At 40.4% G+C, this 13,627-nt stretch overlaps 1 protein-coding gene across 2 annotated transcripts in view; it reads left to right on the top strand.

Annotated features, from left to right (window-relative positions):
- The window catches only part of SPAG1 (sperm associated antigen 1), a 76,070-nt gene extending 62,688 nt beyond the window's left edge, over positions 1-13,382 (top strand). The window contains exons 15-19 of one of the 2 annotated variants that reach the window (XM_032248057.1): positions 2,317-2,449; positions 4,554-4,680; positions 10,413-10,577; positions 11,564-11,935; positions 12,043-13,382. In XM_032248057.1, the coding sequence (XP_032103948.1) occupies positions 2,317-2,449; positions 4,554-4,680; positions 10,413-10,577; positions 11,564-11,935; positions 12,043-12,174 (929 nt within the window). In that variant the 3' untranslated portion in view covers positions 12,175-13,382. The remainder of the gene's footprint in view (positions 1-2,316; positions 2,450-4,553; positions 4,681-10,412; positions 10,578-11,563; positions 11,936-12,042) is intronic. The other variant, XM_032248068.1, reaches the window with a different exon arrangement.
- Positions 13,383-13,627: the final 245 nt, after the last annotated feature.

Below are 13,627 nucleotides of genomic sequence, written 5' to 3'. Positions count from 1 at the left end.
CCTGTGTGAGATCTTTTGAAACATGAAATATTCTGTGATTTGAAATAAAAGATGAAAAGTAAACTAATATTTTATACAATTTGGCAGAGGGACAAATAAGATTATTGTTTACATTCTGAGTTTATATTATAAATTTAGTGGGCTGGGCATGGTGCCTCTTGGAAGTAATCTCAGTACCTTGGGAGGCCATGGCAAGAGGATCACTTAAGGCCAACAGTTCAAGACCAGCCTGCGCAATAAAGCGAGACCCCCATCTCTACCAAAAAAAAAAAAAAAAAAAAATTGGCTGGGTGCAGTGGCTCACGCCTGAAATCCCAGCACTTTGGGAGGCTGAGGCAGGCAGATCATCTGAGCTCAGGAGTTTGAGACCAGCCTGGGCAACATGGCAAAACCCATCTCTACTAAAAATACAAAAATTACTTGGGCATGGTCCCAGCTACTTGGGAGGCTGAGGTGAGAGAATGGCTTAAGCTCAGGAGGCGGAGGTTGCAGTGAGCCGAGACCATGCCACTGCACTCTAGCCTGGGCAACAGAGCCAAACCCTGTCTCAAAAAAATAATAATAATTATTATTATTATCAGAAGATTTTAAGATTGCAAAATTTAAAGGTATATTTTAAATTTTAATTATTATTTTTATTACATATCAAATTATTCCATAGGATAAACTTATTACCTAGGTTTCAAACTTTAAATTTTAATATTTTGTGTATGTTTGAAAATTTTGGTTGTAAGTAACAGAAAATCTGTTTATGTAAAGTATAAGGGACAGTTTTGGCTCATGTCACTGAAAGGGCCCAGACAGGCTGTAAATCAGGCACAGCTCATCAAGGCCTAGGCTGTAGCAGGAAACAATAGAACTGTAGCAGTTTTAGTCTTTACATCTGCATCAGTGTTCGGAGAGAGAGAGAGAAACCATTGCTTTTGGTGGCATTAATTTAAGAATGAGGAAGAACATTGCCCTAAAGCCCAGATTTTTAATTCTGTTATTCTGTTCAACTGAATTGGGCCATGTGCCCATCCCTGAGTCAGTCTCTTTGATGAGGAAATGCCCCATGCACTGATTGGCTTAGACCTGGGGTTCTGATCAGTGAGGTCAGCCTCCCCTGAACACGTGGTCTGAATAGGAGAGGGGTGATAGCTGAATGAATATTGAGGTCCCGGAAATAGATTCTGAGCAGGTTGTCAGCCATGTTCACTGCAAAATAATAGGGATAGTCTGTAATTCTGGTAATGAACAGTTCAGACTCTGATTGCAGATAACAGAGAGCCCAGCTTGAAATGTCTCAAGTAAGCAAAAAACTGTTTATGGCCACTTATTATGGACAAGGCCACAGGTGGAGGAGCTGCAGGGATGGCTGGATTCAGGACTCAGAGACTCCAGCTCTCCATCTTGGCCTTTTCCTTTCTCTGTTGGCTCCATTCTCACACCATCCTGTTTTATCACAGGATGGCAAAATTGCTCCTCCTTTGAGCCTTAAATCCCATGGGAAACAGCAAGAATTACTTTATAAGAATCTTTCAAGAACATTTGATCAGCTCTCATAGACTCATCCTTGACCAATTGGATTATTGTGGCCATAGACCATGATGTTCTGATTAATCAAATGATTATCTCAAAGGTTAGGGCTGGAGTAAGGTTTGCTTCACTTAAACCAAAGGAGCAGAGAATGGAAGAGATGTGATTTCCCAAGGAAATTTGGGGTGCTGGATAGATGTCCACTTCAGGCTTTAAGAGGCATGTTCACTATTCACAAAATAGTTGCCGAACAGAACACTATGGATATTTGTATCCGATTTCATTGACTGATTCTGTTGCATCCAAGCTTAAGCAAAGGTCTGAAGTGCTCCTGTACCATTGTAAAAGCGCTGCGTGAGGCAGCATAGATCAAGATGACAGAAAACACTGTGAAGGTTGCAAATTCACATGTGCAGCCTTATTGGAGACTCTGCCTCTTGTCATATAGTCACTTGAGCCCTGGTAGCATTGTTTGCTTGATTCTACCATCTCTAAGGCAGTTCTGGCCTCTGTTACTGTCTCTAGAATTCCAGTAGAGAAAAGGTATGCCAGTATTGATCAAATGACAGAATTATTTCTTGTATCATATTTTCTAGTTAGAAAATAATAGTATCATAATTATATAATTATTTTTACCTATAGCCTGTCATTTTAATTGTCTACAAAATTTTGTTCCATTTAGATTTTAGCTCTGCATGCTTTGTGATCAAATTTGCAATAGAAGATTTACTCATAACTGCACTTAAGATTTTGTAGAGGTGCTTGTACAAATAATTCCTTTTTTTTTTTATTCTATAGATGAAAAAACATTTAAAGCCCTTAAGGAAGAAGGAAATCAATGTGTAAATGACAAAAACTATGAAGACGCCCTCAGTAAATACAGCGAATGCTTAAAAATTAACAATAAGGAATGTGCCATATATACAAACAGGCAAGTTCTTTGTAACTTTATATATTTCTTATGTTAATAGTTTTGATTATTAAAAATATTTTAAAGAATATTAAGTAATTGCCAAAGTTTTTTGTGATGGTTCTAGGAATTTCTATAGCAAGCTGTCCTAACCAAGTGTCTCTGAAAGAGGTGAGGCTGTGGGAGTTCTAGAGAGACTGGAAGCCTGAGGTGTGGGTGGGATGAGAGGTCTGACAGTCTGTGCTACCAGGTCCTCAAAGGCGACTGTGGTTGCTTTGGATTGTGCGGCTCTGATTCGGCATTTCCTGGCTGGCTGGCCTCACTGCAGTTAGCTGGGTCTGGGCATTGTCCAGCGTGGGAGGAGCAGGAATCAATGGCCTTTCAAAATAGTGTCTTATGGAGACTGCCCTTTTCCTTCTGAAGTGCTGCAGGAAGGCTCCAGCATCTTTTATAGTGTGTAGCAGGAATGGGCAGATTGTTGCTCAGTTACCATCTTTACCACGTGGTAAAACATACCTATATAGGCCGGGCATGATTGCCCATGCCTATAATCCCAGTACTTTGGGAGGCTGAGGCGGGCAGATCACCTGAGGTCGGGAGTTCGAGACCAGCCTGACCAACATGGAGAAATCCCTTCTTTACTAAAAATGCAAAATTAGCCGGGCATGGAGGTGCATGCCTGTAATCCCAGCTACTCAGGAGGCTAAGGCAAGGAGAATCACTTGAACCTGGGAGGCAGAGGTTGTGGTGAGCCAAGATTGTGCCATTGCACTCCAGCCTGGGTAACAAGAGTGAAACTCCATCTCAAAAAACAAAAAGGATACCTATATAGAATATGGTGATATAATATTAGACAAAAGATGTCACTAAATCCAACAAATGTTTTCCTGCCCTTCTCCTGTTCAGCCTCTGCAGGATCGGGCACTATTGGCCATTCAGTTTTCTGTGAAGCCTCCTCCTCTTGGCTGCAGAGGAGGAGGAGGAGGCAGGCAGTTCATTGCCTGGTTCTCATCGTCTCCCTTTCCTTCTGTAGGCTTTTCTTTCCGTAGAATTCTCTTAGTTATGAGGCTCTAGGTCCCTTTTCCTTCCTCCCTACTCTAGAGGCCATTTCATCCTCTCCCCAGCTCCACGTACCGCCTTACAATGATGTCTCCCAAATCTCTTGTCTTCTGAGCTCCAGACTGAAGTGCTCCCTGTCTCTTCCGCACTCAGGGCTGGACATTGTCCCTGACCTCTCTCTTCTAGTCAGCAAGCTTGGATGTTTCTACCTTCTAAATCCCAAATCCATCTTCAGCGTGAGCCTTTCTGTCTCCCTGCCACCACCCCCCATCATTCCCTTGCTCTGGGCCACTGTCATCTCCTCCTAAATGTCCGTAGCACCCTCATAGTGTCCTTGCACAGCTTTGTTCCCTCTTCTCTCATTCTCCAAGCTGTAGCCAGAGGGACTGTCGAAAACATGGCAAACATGTCAGCCCCTATTAAAAACCCTTCATCGGACTTGCATTAAGCTTAGTTTATAAAGCTTAGCCTCGTTGCCATGACTTACAAGGCCGTTCGTGATCTGGCCTGCCTGCTCTTCCAGCCTCATTCTTGCATTCTAGCCATATGGAACTCTTCTTAGTTGTTCAAGAACACCATATTCTCCTGTACTGTAGGTCTGTGCACTTGCTGTGTCCTTGGCCTCCACTCTCCCCTACCTCTGTCTGAACTCTCTCAACCTACTGTGTTTGCATTAGATAATTCTTAACTTCATACTCTGTATTTCAACTTAAATGTCACTTCTTCTAGGAAGTCTTCCCTGCCTGCTCTGCCCCTTGTCTCAGCCCCACTGAATCTGATGTAGTTATCAGCATGTGCTCCCAGAGTACTTTGCACAGATTTGATTGTGTTCGCTTGTTTTAATAGTCTGTCTCTTCCACTTGACTGCATCCTCCTTGAGGGCTGTGACTGTATTTTGTTTGCGGCTGTATCCCCAGTGCCATAATTGAATCAAATGTTATAATGGAAACCACTGTGGTATAGAAACAGACTTATTGAGCTATTTTCTGATTTTTCTTAGCTGTCTAAACTTATAGATATCCTATCTTTACCTTTCATAATACTGAGTTCTGTTGCATTATGCCAGAGCTCTCTGTTACTTGAAGCTGTGCCAGTTTGAAGCGGCAAAGCAGGACTGTGATCAGGCACTTCAGCTAGATGATGGGAACGTGAAAGCGTGCTATAGACGAGCTCTGGCTCATAAAGGACTCAAGGTGAGGAAATCTTCATTTTAATGCATAAACTTCAGTTCTGAACAAATCAAGTATTTTTCACATGCATAAATCTCCAGATCTTGGGATGGGATTGGGGCTATCCTGGGATTTAATCCTAGTATTGTACTAACCAGTTCTAAAACCTTGATATAGGTCTCAGATTTCACTCCTAATTATAATGTGAAACTAGATCACTTCCAAGATTCTTTACAGCTCAAAAATGATGATTTGTTCTCTAGTTTTCTGAGGAATATTATTAGTTACAGTAGGTTCATTTTAAGGTACAGGAAGACTTGGTACTGAATTACCGAAAGCTAGTGGTAATGCCGCTGGTTCCTCCAGCAAGGATTGGAGTTGGAGGTTGGGTGGGGGAAGGCATCAGAATGGAGGATGGTTCATCCAGCAGAAGTTCAGAGAGACACATCGGAGACTTGAAAGCTTATAGCGATCTGGGCCTTTAGCCGGCTGATGGTCAGTGTAAGTCTGTAGAATGACATTCTTCTCTAAGAAAACCACACCATTAGTTTAAAAGAAAGTGGATATTGTATAATTACACTTTTCTTCATGCAGATTCTTCTGCATGGAAATCCTATTGAATGAATGTTCATATTTATAGAAAATAACATCACAAGGAAAAACCAGAACATACTGGAAAATGGTATTTCCTGAAATAATTTTTAAAACTCAGTTTTATTAAGGTATAATACAATGACATTCATACATTATAAGTGTGCAGGTCATTGCCTTTTGATATGTGCATATCCTCTTGTAGCCACTATCCCAATCAAGATAAAGAACATTTTCTTCCAAAGGTGGTGTGTACTAAAAGTAAAAAAAGTTTTCATCTTTCTAGAAAATTCTCTGCACCCCTGTACAAAAAAAATCTCCCTCTCTCCACCCCACCCTCAGGCAGCAATTCATCCGATATTTATCACTATAGATTAGTTTTGATTCTTTTGGACATTACCATAAATCATATAGAATGGACTCTACTGTTTGGCTTCTTTCAGCATAACCTGAGATTTGTTTATACTGTGTGGTTATCAGGAGCTGTTCCTTTGTATCACTGCGTTATATGAATGTATCACAATTTGTGTATATATTCACCAGCTGATGACACTTAGGTTGTTTCTAGTTCGGGGCTGTTATGAATAAAGCTGCTGTGACGTTCTTGTGCACATTTTTTATAGATAGACTTATTTACAAACTGTACAGCTGGAAGCCAGATGCGACTAGGAGTGGGGACAGAGGGAAATGATCAGATCCTGAGGGGCTTGGTAGGCCATGCTGAGGAGGCTGGACTTGATTCTGAAGGTGATGGAGCCTCCAGAGCGGGGTGAATGGTGGCATAATGGATTGGATTTGGGGACCTCATGGAAGGTTGATCAGAGGGGCCCAGCATGAGGAGAAAGGTAAGTGAGAGATCACCAAGGTGAGAAGCAGGTACCTGAAGGAAAATAATGTCCAAGGAAAGAGAGAAGTATGTTAACTGCTGTGGCTGCTATAACAAAGTGCCACAGACTGGGTGGTCTGAACAACAGAAATTCATTCTGGAGGCTGGAAGTCTCAGCTCACGGTTTAACAGGGGTAGTTTCTTCAGAGCCCTCTGTCTCTGATTTACAGATTCTGTCCTCTCCCTATGTCTCCATATGGCCTTCCCTCTGGGGGGCGGGGGTGTGTGTGTGCGTGTGTGTGTGTGCGTGTGCGCGCGCGTGTGTGTGTGTGTGCGTGTGCGCGCGTGTGTGTGTGTGTGTGTGCGTGTGCGCGCGCGCGCGCTCAAATCTTATCTTTTTATAAAGACACAGGAAGGGCGTCTTTCTTGGACTAGGAAGGGCCTACTGACTTTAACTTGATTACCTCTTTAAAGGACCTGTCTCCAAATATGGTTACATTTTGAGGTACTGGAGGTTAGAACTTCAACACAGGAATTTCTGGGGGGACACAGTGATGGAGGGGATGTCTCCCAGGTTCTGGCTGGGTGGCTGAGAGGAGCAGTGTGATAATGGGAAGCCTTCAGGAAAGGGGGAAGCTTGGGGGTGGGGAGAGGATTGTTTTGACTGATTGAATCTGAGATAGTTGTTTTAATTCCATGCCCATCACTGAAAGGGAACTATCTGGGTTCTGCAAGAAGAGTAGTCATGTTGTTGCATAGTTTAGCAAATGAGAACCACCCGGGTACATTGAAATGGCCAGCTTTTCCAGATCCTAGATTCACTCCAGCTGCAGTGCAGTCATGCCTGCATGTCCTGCCAGGACCCCCATGCTGCCCTGTGACCTCCCCGCTCCATGCTGACGAAGCCACACAGTGTCCACGTAACCCAAACACATGCCTTCCCCCACCCCTCTTTTTTTGGTTAGCAACACACTCACTCATAAACCTCATGTAAAAATTTCCTAGATGGTATGTGGCACCAGATATTAAGAGACTCCTTCAAAATGTACTCACCTCTTTGAGCTTAGTATATTTGGTAAATGAGGATCTGCATGACTCATGAGTTTACAAATGGTTAAACTCTTGGAGCACGGTTACCTCTTAGTGGCTGCCTGACTCTGAACCTGGTGAGCTGACAAAAGGTCAGAAGCAGCACCTAATGAAAGAATGGACTTTAATACTTCATTGGACTTTTCTATTTCCTTGGAATGAATTCCAGAAATTGTATTATGATGCACAAAGATAATCCAGTCCAAAATTAGAGTAATCCTATCCTAGTAGATTATGAGGCTGTTAGCTTATAGCTTGATTTGTTGTCTTGTAATTTGAGTATGTGTTGAGTGAATTTAATTTCAGAATTTTAAAAAATGTTTAAGAGAGACAGGGTCTCACTATGTTGGCCAGGGTTGGTGTTAAACTCCTGGCCTCAAGCGATCCTCCTACTTTGGCCTCTCAAAATGCTAGGATTACAGATGTGAGCCACCACGCTTGTCCTAATTTCAGGATCTTCAAAAGGCTACAACTGCTTATAGAATGTGTCAGAACTCACGCCCAGGCCTGTTTGCCCAGTGTGACTGCAATCAGGAAGTGGCAGAGGGGCTCACAGTAGCAGATGCCCTGCCTTTAGTTCCCAGCTCAACACTGCTTTCCTCAGATCTTTTGTTTTCTGACTTTAATAGTGATTTTTAATGATGCCAGCTTTGAAAAATATGAGCTTTCTTTAATGTACAGCTGTTCTTTGTAAGAAAAGATCACTGAACGTTTTGCTTTTATTTACAATTTATTTCTCTTATTGATTGCCAGTTATGTGCTAGGTGTTAGGAGTATAGAGGTGAATAAAGGCATGGTGCCTACTTAGGGAATTTACACTTAATAGAGGAAGCAGCAAGATCCACCCAAAAGAGGATGCTGTAGAGGAGGATACATACAATTGTTATGTATCAATATAAATATCAAAAAGAATATCTTGTAAAATAACTATTGCTTTTATGGTTTCATCAAGTCTATTAATGGTAAATACTGTCACAAACACATGTGATTATAATACATCCTTTTTAAAAGGCCTAATAGGGTTGTTAGCAACTTTTAATGCCTTCTTCCTTTTGTCAAAGCCACATTTTCTGATTTGCTGTTGTTTGTTGTTTATTTCTGAGACAGAGTCTTGCTCTGTCACTCAGGTTGGAGTGCAGTGGCATCATTTTGGCTCGCTGCAACCTCCGCCTCCCTAGTTCAAGCAATTCTCCTGCCTCAGCCTCCCAAGTCACTGGGACTACAGATGTGTACCACCACGCCCGGCTAATTTTTGTATTTTTAGTAGAGACAGGGTTTACCTGCATTGGCCAGGCTGGTCTCAAACTCCTGGCCTCATGTGATCCACCCACCTTGACCTCCCAAAGTGCTGGGACACACTTTCTCTTTGTATAAGCTCTGCTCTTCCCTCTACACTGCATGGCTGGATTCTCTTCAAGTCTTGACTTCTCAGACCACTGTAGCTGTAGAAAAAGGAGGCTCCCTCATTAGTGTCCATCTCAACCTTTAGTTTTTTTCATGGCATCAGTGACAGTCTGTAATTATTTATTCATTTGTTTACATGTTTTTAATTGCTTCCCCCCATAGGACGTAAGCATCCATAAATGCAAGGCCTGTGTCTTTCCTGCTGCGGTCTTCTTAGCTCCTGGCACATGTACATGCTCAGAGACCATTTGCGAAGTGAATGAGCCCCGCCCCCTCTTAGCTGCCTCCTTGCCCAATTCTGTCTCCACCCTTGCTGCTGTTCTGTCCTCTCTTCATGCTTGGCTGCAGTGCTAACACTTGTCAACGTGTACTTCTTGTTTTCTATGTCTCTTCCAGCCAGTCAGGCTGCTCTTTAGGCAGAGACGTTCCAGATTCACATAAATGATCCTATTGACTCCAAGGGTGTTGAGCTTCCATTTCCAAGGGTGTAGGGCTCACAGGTTTCTATTTCCAGCCCTTTCCCTTGAGCTCCACACCATGTAATCATCCACCTTCTGGTCATTGCTGCCGTGACCATCCCAGAGATCACTTCTTTAGGCCTCAGTTTCTTCATTTTTAAAATGGGAACAATAAAAGTTAATATTTATAGGGCTGCTGAGAGAGTAAATACTTGTAAAATGCTCAGAATGGTTAAGAATTAGATTTTATTACGTGCTCAACTTGGCTGCTCCATTCCCTTGCCTTTCAGTATGATTCCTGGCCTACAACACTTAGAATATAAATACAGTGTCATTTTTTCCCCCCTAGTAGGTTCGCTGGTATAGGACAGTGATATCTGGAGATTTGTTATACTTTATAAATAATTTACGTTTATAAATTAGCAGATATAAGGTTGTCTCTTTAAATATGTCCCTTTTGCTCTGGTGTGTTGCTGTGGGGGAGGGGAAAGGCATGTGGGATTACAGCTAGTCCCCAGGAATGTCACATAATCACTAGCTCAGCTTATCTGTGCTCAGCCTTTTGTGAATACAGTTGCTGAGGTGTCATGAATACTTAAAGAGGTTACACACCTTTGCGATTCTTTGCTTCCTCACAGTTTGGTTTAATCAAAACATGGGTCTAGTCTGTAGTTTAGAACATAGCGAGTCACGGCAGACTGGCTTTGGGGCATCTGTCTCTGCTACCAGATTCAGCGGTCATGTCCTGTTAGATTCCCTTTCTTTCCCCTCTACTTCTTGAATGTATTGTCTGACTCACGAAAGATTAAATGTTGACTCTAGCCAATTTTGAACAGCAAACAACCTGGAAGGAGTTTATGGAACTTTTTATGATAACAACTACCATTTGCATAGTCCTTTACAGCTTTAAGCCACTTACTATTTATTCATTTACTTCTGGGTACAGCCTTGTGAAAATTTGAATAGAGCTTTTGTTACCCTTAGGTTAAAGATGAGATGACTGAAGCCCAGAAAGGTTAAGTAGGATCTTAAGTTTCATTGCTAGTAGGTGCTAATACAAGGACGGGTTCATTCTTTCATTTATTCATTCAGCAAGCAACAAGTGCTTACCATGTATTAGGAACTGGAAAGCTTGTGGTGATAAAGAACTTAACTTGAGTTTTCTAACTCCAGATCCTGTGCTTTTTCGAAATCTCTAGAAGATGTTCACTGTTATGGGTTATAATATTTGAGCTGCATGCTTACCCCATAGGCTCACTTTATAAGAGTGGTACTAATGTGGATCCTGCACACGTACTGCACAACTCACTTCATCAACCTCACTCCGTCAGGTTACTCTAGGCTCCTTCTATTTATGAGAGTTATTTTCTCTGTCTTCCTACTTACAGAATTATCAGAAAAGTTTAATTGATCTCAATAAAGTTCTCCTACTAGACCCAAGTATTATTGAGGCGAAGATGGAACTGGAAGAAGTAACTAGACTCCTTAATCTTAAGGATAAGACAGCATCATTCAACAAAGAAAAAGAGAGAAGGAAAATTAAGATTCAAGAGGTATTTGTATTTGATTTTCTTTGAAAGTGCTCTTTTGGGGACCTTTGTCTGGATTCTAAGGTCATATTCCTATGAGTTCTAAAACATTTTTAATTTTATGTTTTCATTCTGATGATCAGTGCCAAAATTTTAACCGGCAACAAAACATCTCCTTTGCAATGATAATTAGCCATTGTATTTCCCAACGTGGGTCCACAGATGGTAATAGGAGTCTGCATTACTGGAGTTCTTCCTTTCTTAGGCTTCCATCTGCACTGCTCGCACTCCAGAGTATACTGGGAACCAGTGGCCACTGACTTTGCTCCAGGGTAGATCTGCAGACTCCTGACGGGACTGATGTAGTTACAGGGGCCCTGCAAGCCTCACCTCGTCGAGATTTTCCAGATTGATTCAGACCTGTTTAGCACTCTATGACTGCCCCATCAGAGATCTCCAGCTACCTCAAGATCAAACTGCCTTTGTGATTCAGATAACTAAAATGTTTTTCTTTGCCTAATATTAGGGAAGAATGTCAGGCTGTGAATCCCTGTACATTCATGAATGCTAATACCCCATCGATAATCTTACATTTCCACCAAGAGTAAGAGGCTAATATGTAAGAGAAGCTAGGAAGGTTTTTTTTTTCTCTTTAAAGGAGGGAGAAAAAACTGTTTTAGGAGAATTCAATGTAAGCTCATTTCTCTGTTAAAATGTATTGTGAAAAAGAGATAAAATTGACATAGGCCTTTATGCAAGTTGTATTAATGGAAAATTCTAAAAATTAAATTTTGTTGTCATAGTTTCAATGTCAAATAATGTTTTAAACTTTTATGAATTGGATCTTATACCCTAAAATTTCTCTTCCTAAAAGAAATTACAAATTTTTCACTTGGAAGTGGACTACAATACAGTCTACTTGTAGTTCTCAATTCTCATGCTGACAAACGTACTTAGGATGTGTGCGGTGACTGTAGTTTAGTGTCACAGTGTGTTTTTTCCTCATGAAGGTGAATGAATGCAATGAGGAGGAGCCTGGAAGACCTGCAGAGGAGGTCTCCACAGGATGCCTAGCTTCTGAGAAGGGAGACAAAAGCAGTGGGTCACCAGAAGACCCTGAGACACTTCTGATAGCCAAGCCTAATAATGCCTATGAATTTGGTCAGATTATAAATGCTCTCAGTACCAGGAAGGATAAAGAAGCCTGTGCACATCTCTTAGCCATCACTGCACCAGAAGATCTGCCGATGTTGTTAAGTAACAAACTTGAAGGGGATACATTTCTCCTCCTCATTCAGTCTCTGAAAAATTATCTTATTGAAAAAGATCCCTCATTGGTGTATCAGCATCTTTTATATCTGAGTAAAGCAGAAAGGTTTAAGGTAAGTGGCTAAGTATTTTATTAATAGAGATTGGTTTTATTAGAGTGTGTGTAACTTAAACATGTTATTTATGCTAACATCGTTTTTTTTTTTTTTTCTTCTTTTAGATGATGTTGACACTAATTAGCAAGGGCCAAAAGGAGCTAATTGAGCAGCTGTTTGAGGACCTTTCAGGCACACCAAACCACCATTTTACTTTAGAAGAAATACAGGCCCTAAAAAGGCAGTATGAGCTTTAAATCAAGATTGTTGTTAGATTTCTTCCATGCATGTGTGTGTTCCAGTAATGCTAATGAGATGGTATTGTAACAGAATTGCATGGATAAAACCTGGCTTAGAAAAGATCTTTTGGCCTGGACTATAAAACATTCTACTTATTTTTATACGTAGAACATGTATATTCTACAATCTGCTTTTTATTAGTTGTAAATATTTTCTTATGTACCAGAGCCAAATAAGTATATTTGAAACTTGTTAAAATACATTTTAATTCATAATATACATATTATTTTGATTACGTGTTAAAATTTTGAGTTAAAGTTGCATTTCTTTGGGCAAGGGAAGGAGTCCTCTTAAGTTTGATAGAAATGAATTTCTTTAACATTCTTTTTTAAAAATGGAAGTCATTAACAGTGATTATTATATCACATATGCATCCTGCTAAGACACATAAATCCCATTTTGTACTAGTACTTGCGGATTACAGTCAGTTAAAATGAAATGCAACACTGAACTCTATAACATGAAATGATTACTGAATAAATTGTTTATTAATTTAGAGCCATAAGAGGAACTTATTTTTTCTAATATGGAAGCATTGCCTAATAATTAACAAAAATTGCCAAAATTTTTTACCATGTTTTACTAGATTTTAAAAAGCTACTTTCCTTTATATAGCGCTTATATAAGCAAAAAACAAACAAAAACCAAAAAAAACCCCCACTGTATTAAAGCAAACCAAACCTGCATTTATATCTGAATCATTACCCCTATATTTTACCAAAAATGTGAATGTACCCCTTCCCCCTTTTTTGTTTTCTGCTGTTATGACTGTATTTATTCCTTTACTGTAAAAGAACATGAAGAACTAATATATGTTGAAAGCTCCTTTGTTAACTGGGTTAAAGTGAGGGAATTTCAGTCTCTATCAGTGTACTGCCATTTATTCCTGCGGTCTATAATCAAGTTTCCCCTTTCTGGAGCATTTTCTTATTCACTTAGAAGTGAAGATGAAAGTTAATATCATGTTTACTATTCCCATATTCATTATTTAATATTTTATAGTTATAGAATATTTTAACTCATCTGGGGTAAACAGTACCTTTCATACTGTGTCATTTTTCTTTGAAACTGCTTTCTTTGTTCATAAGCGAAACATCTATAATGGGACTTTAGTTTTCAATCAAAATTTCTCCTTTTTAATGTTATTAAATTTTTATAAAGTAAATGGTGTATTGTGTTAGAAATGTATCCTACGTATGCAGTTTACTTAGAGAAATGGCACCACTCTTTTCCTATACATAGCAACTTGAGAGAACTTTAGAGACACAAGGGAACTTTCTCTTCTGGTGCCTGACAGTGACGTTAATAACTGCAGGTGATTTTGTTGAGCTTTGTGCTAGGCACTGTGTGTCATTTATCACACATTGTCTCATTTAGTCGTCATAGCTCTGCTACAGATGGGGAAACAAT

This window comes from Sapajus apella, unplaced genomic scaffold, assembly GCF_009761245.1.
Source record: "Sapajus apella isolate SASKATOON/1434 unplaced genomic scaffold, GSC_monkey_1.0 scaffold3, whole genome shotgun sequence".
In the NCBI taxonomy this organism is placed as follows: Eukaryota; Metazoa; Chordata; class Mammalia; order Primates; family Cebidae; genus Sapajus; species Sapajus apella.
The sequence above is the reverse complement of the archived record's forward strand: the minus strand, read 5'-3'. Positions and strand labels throughout refer to the sequence as shown.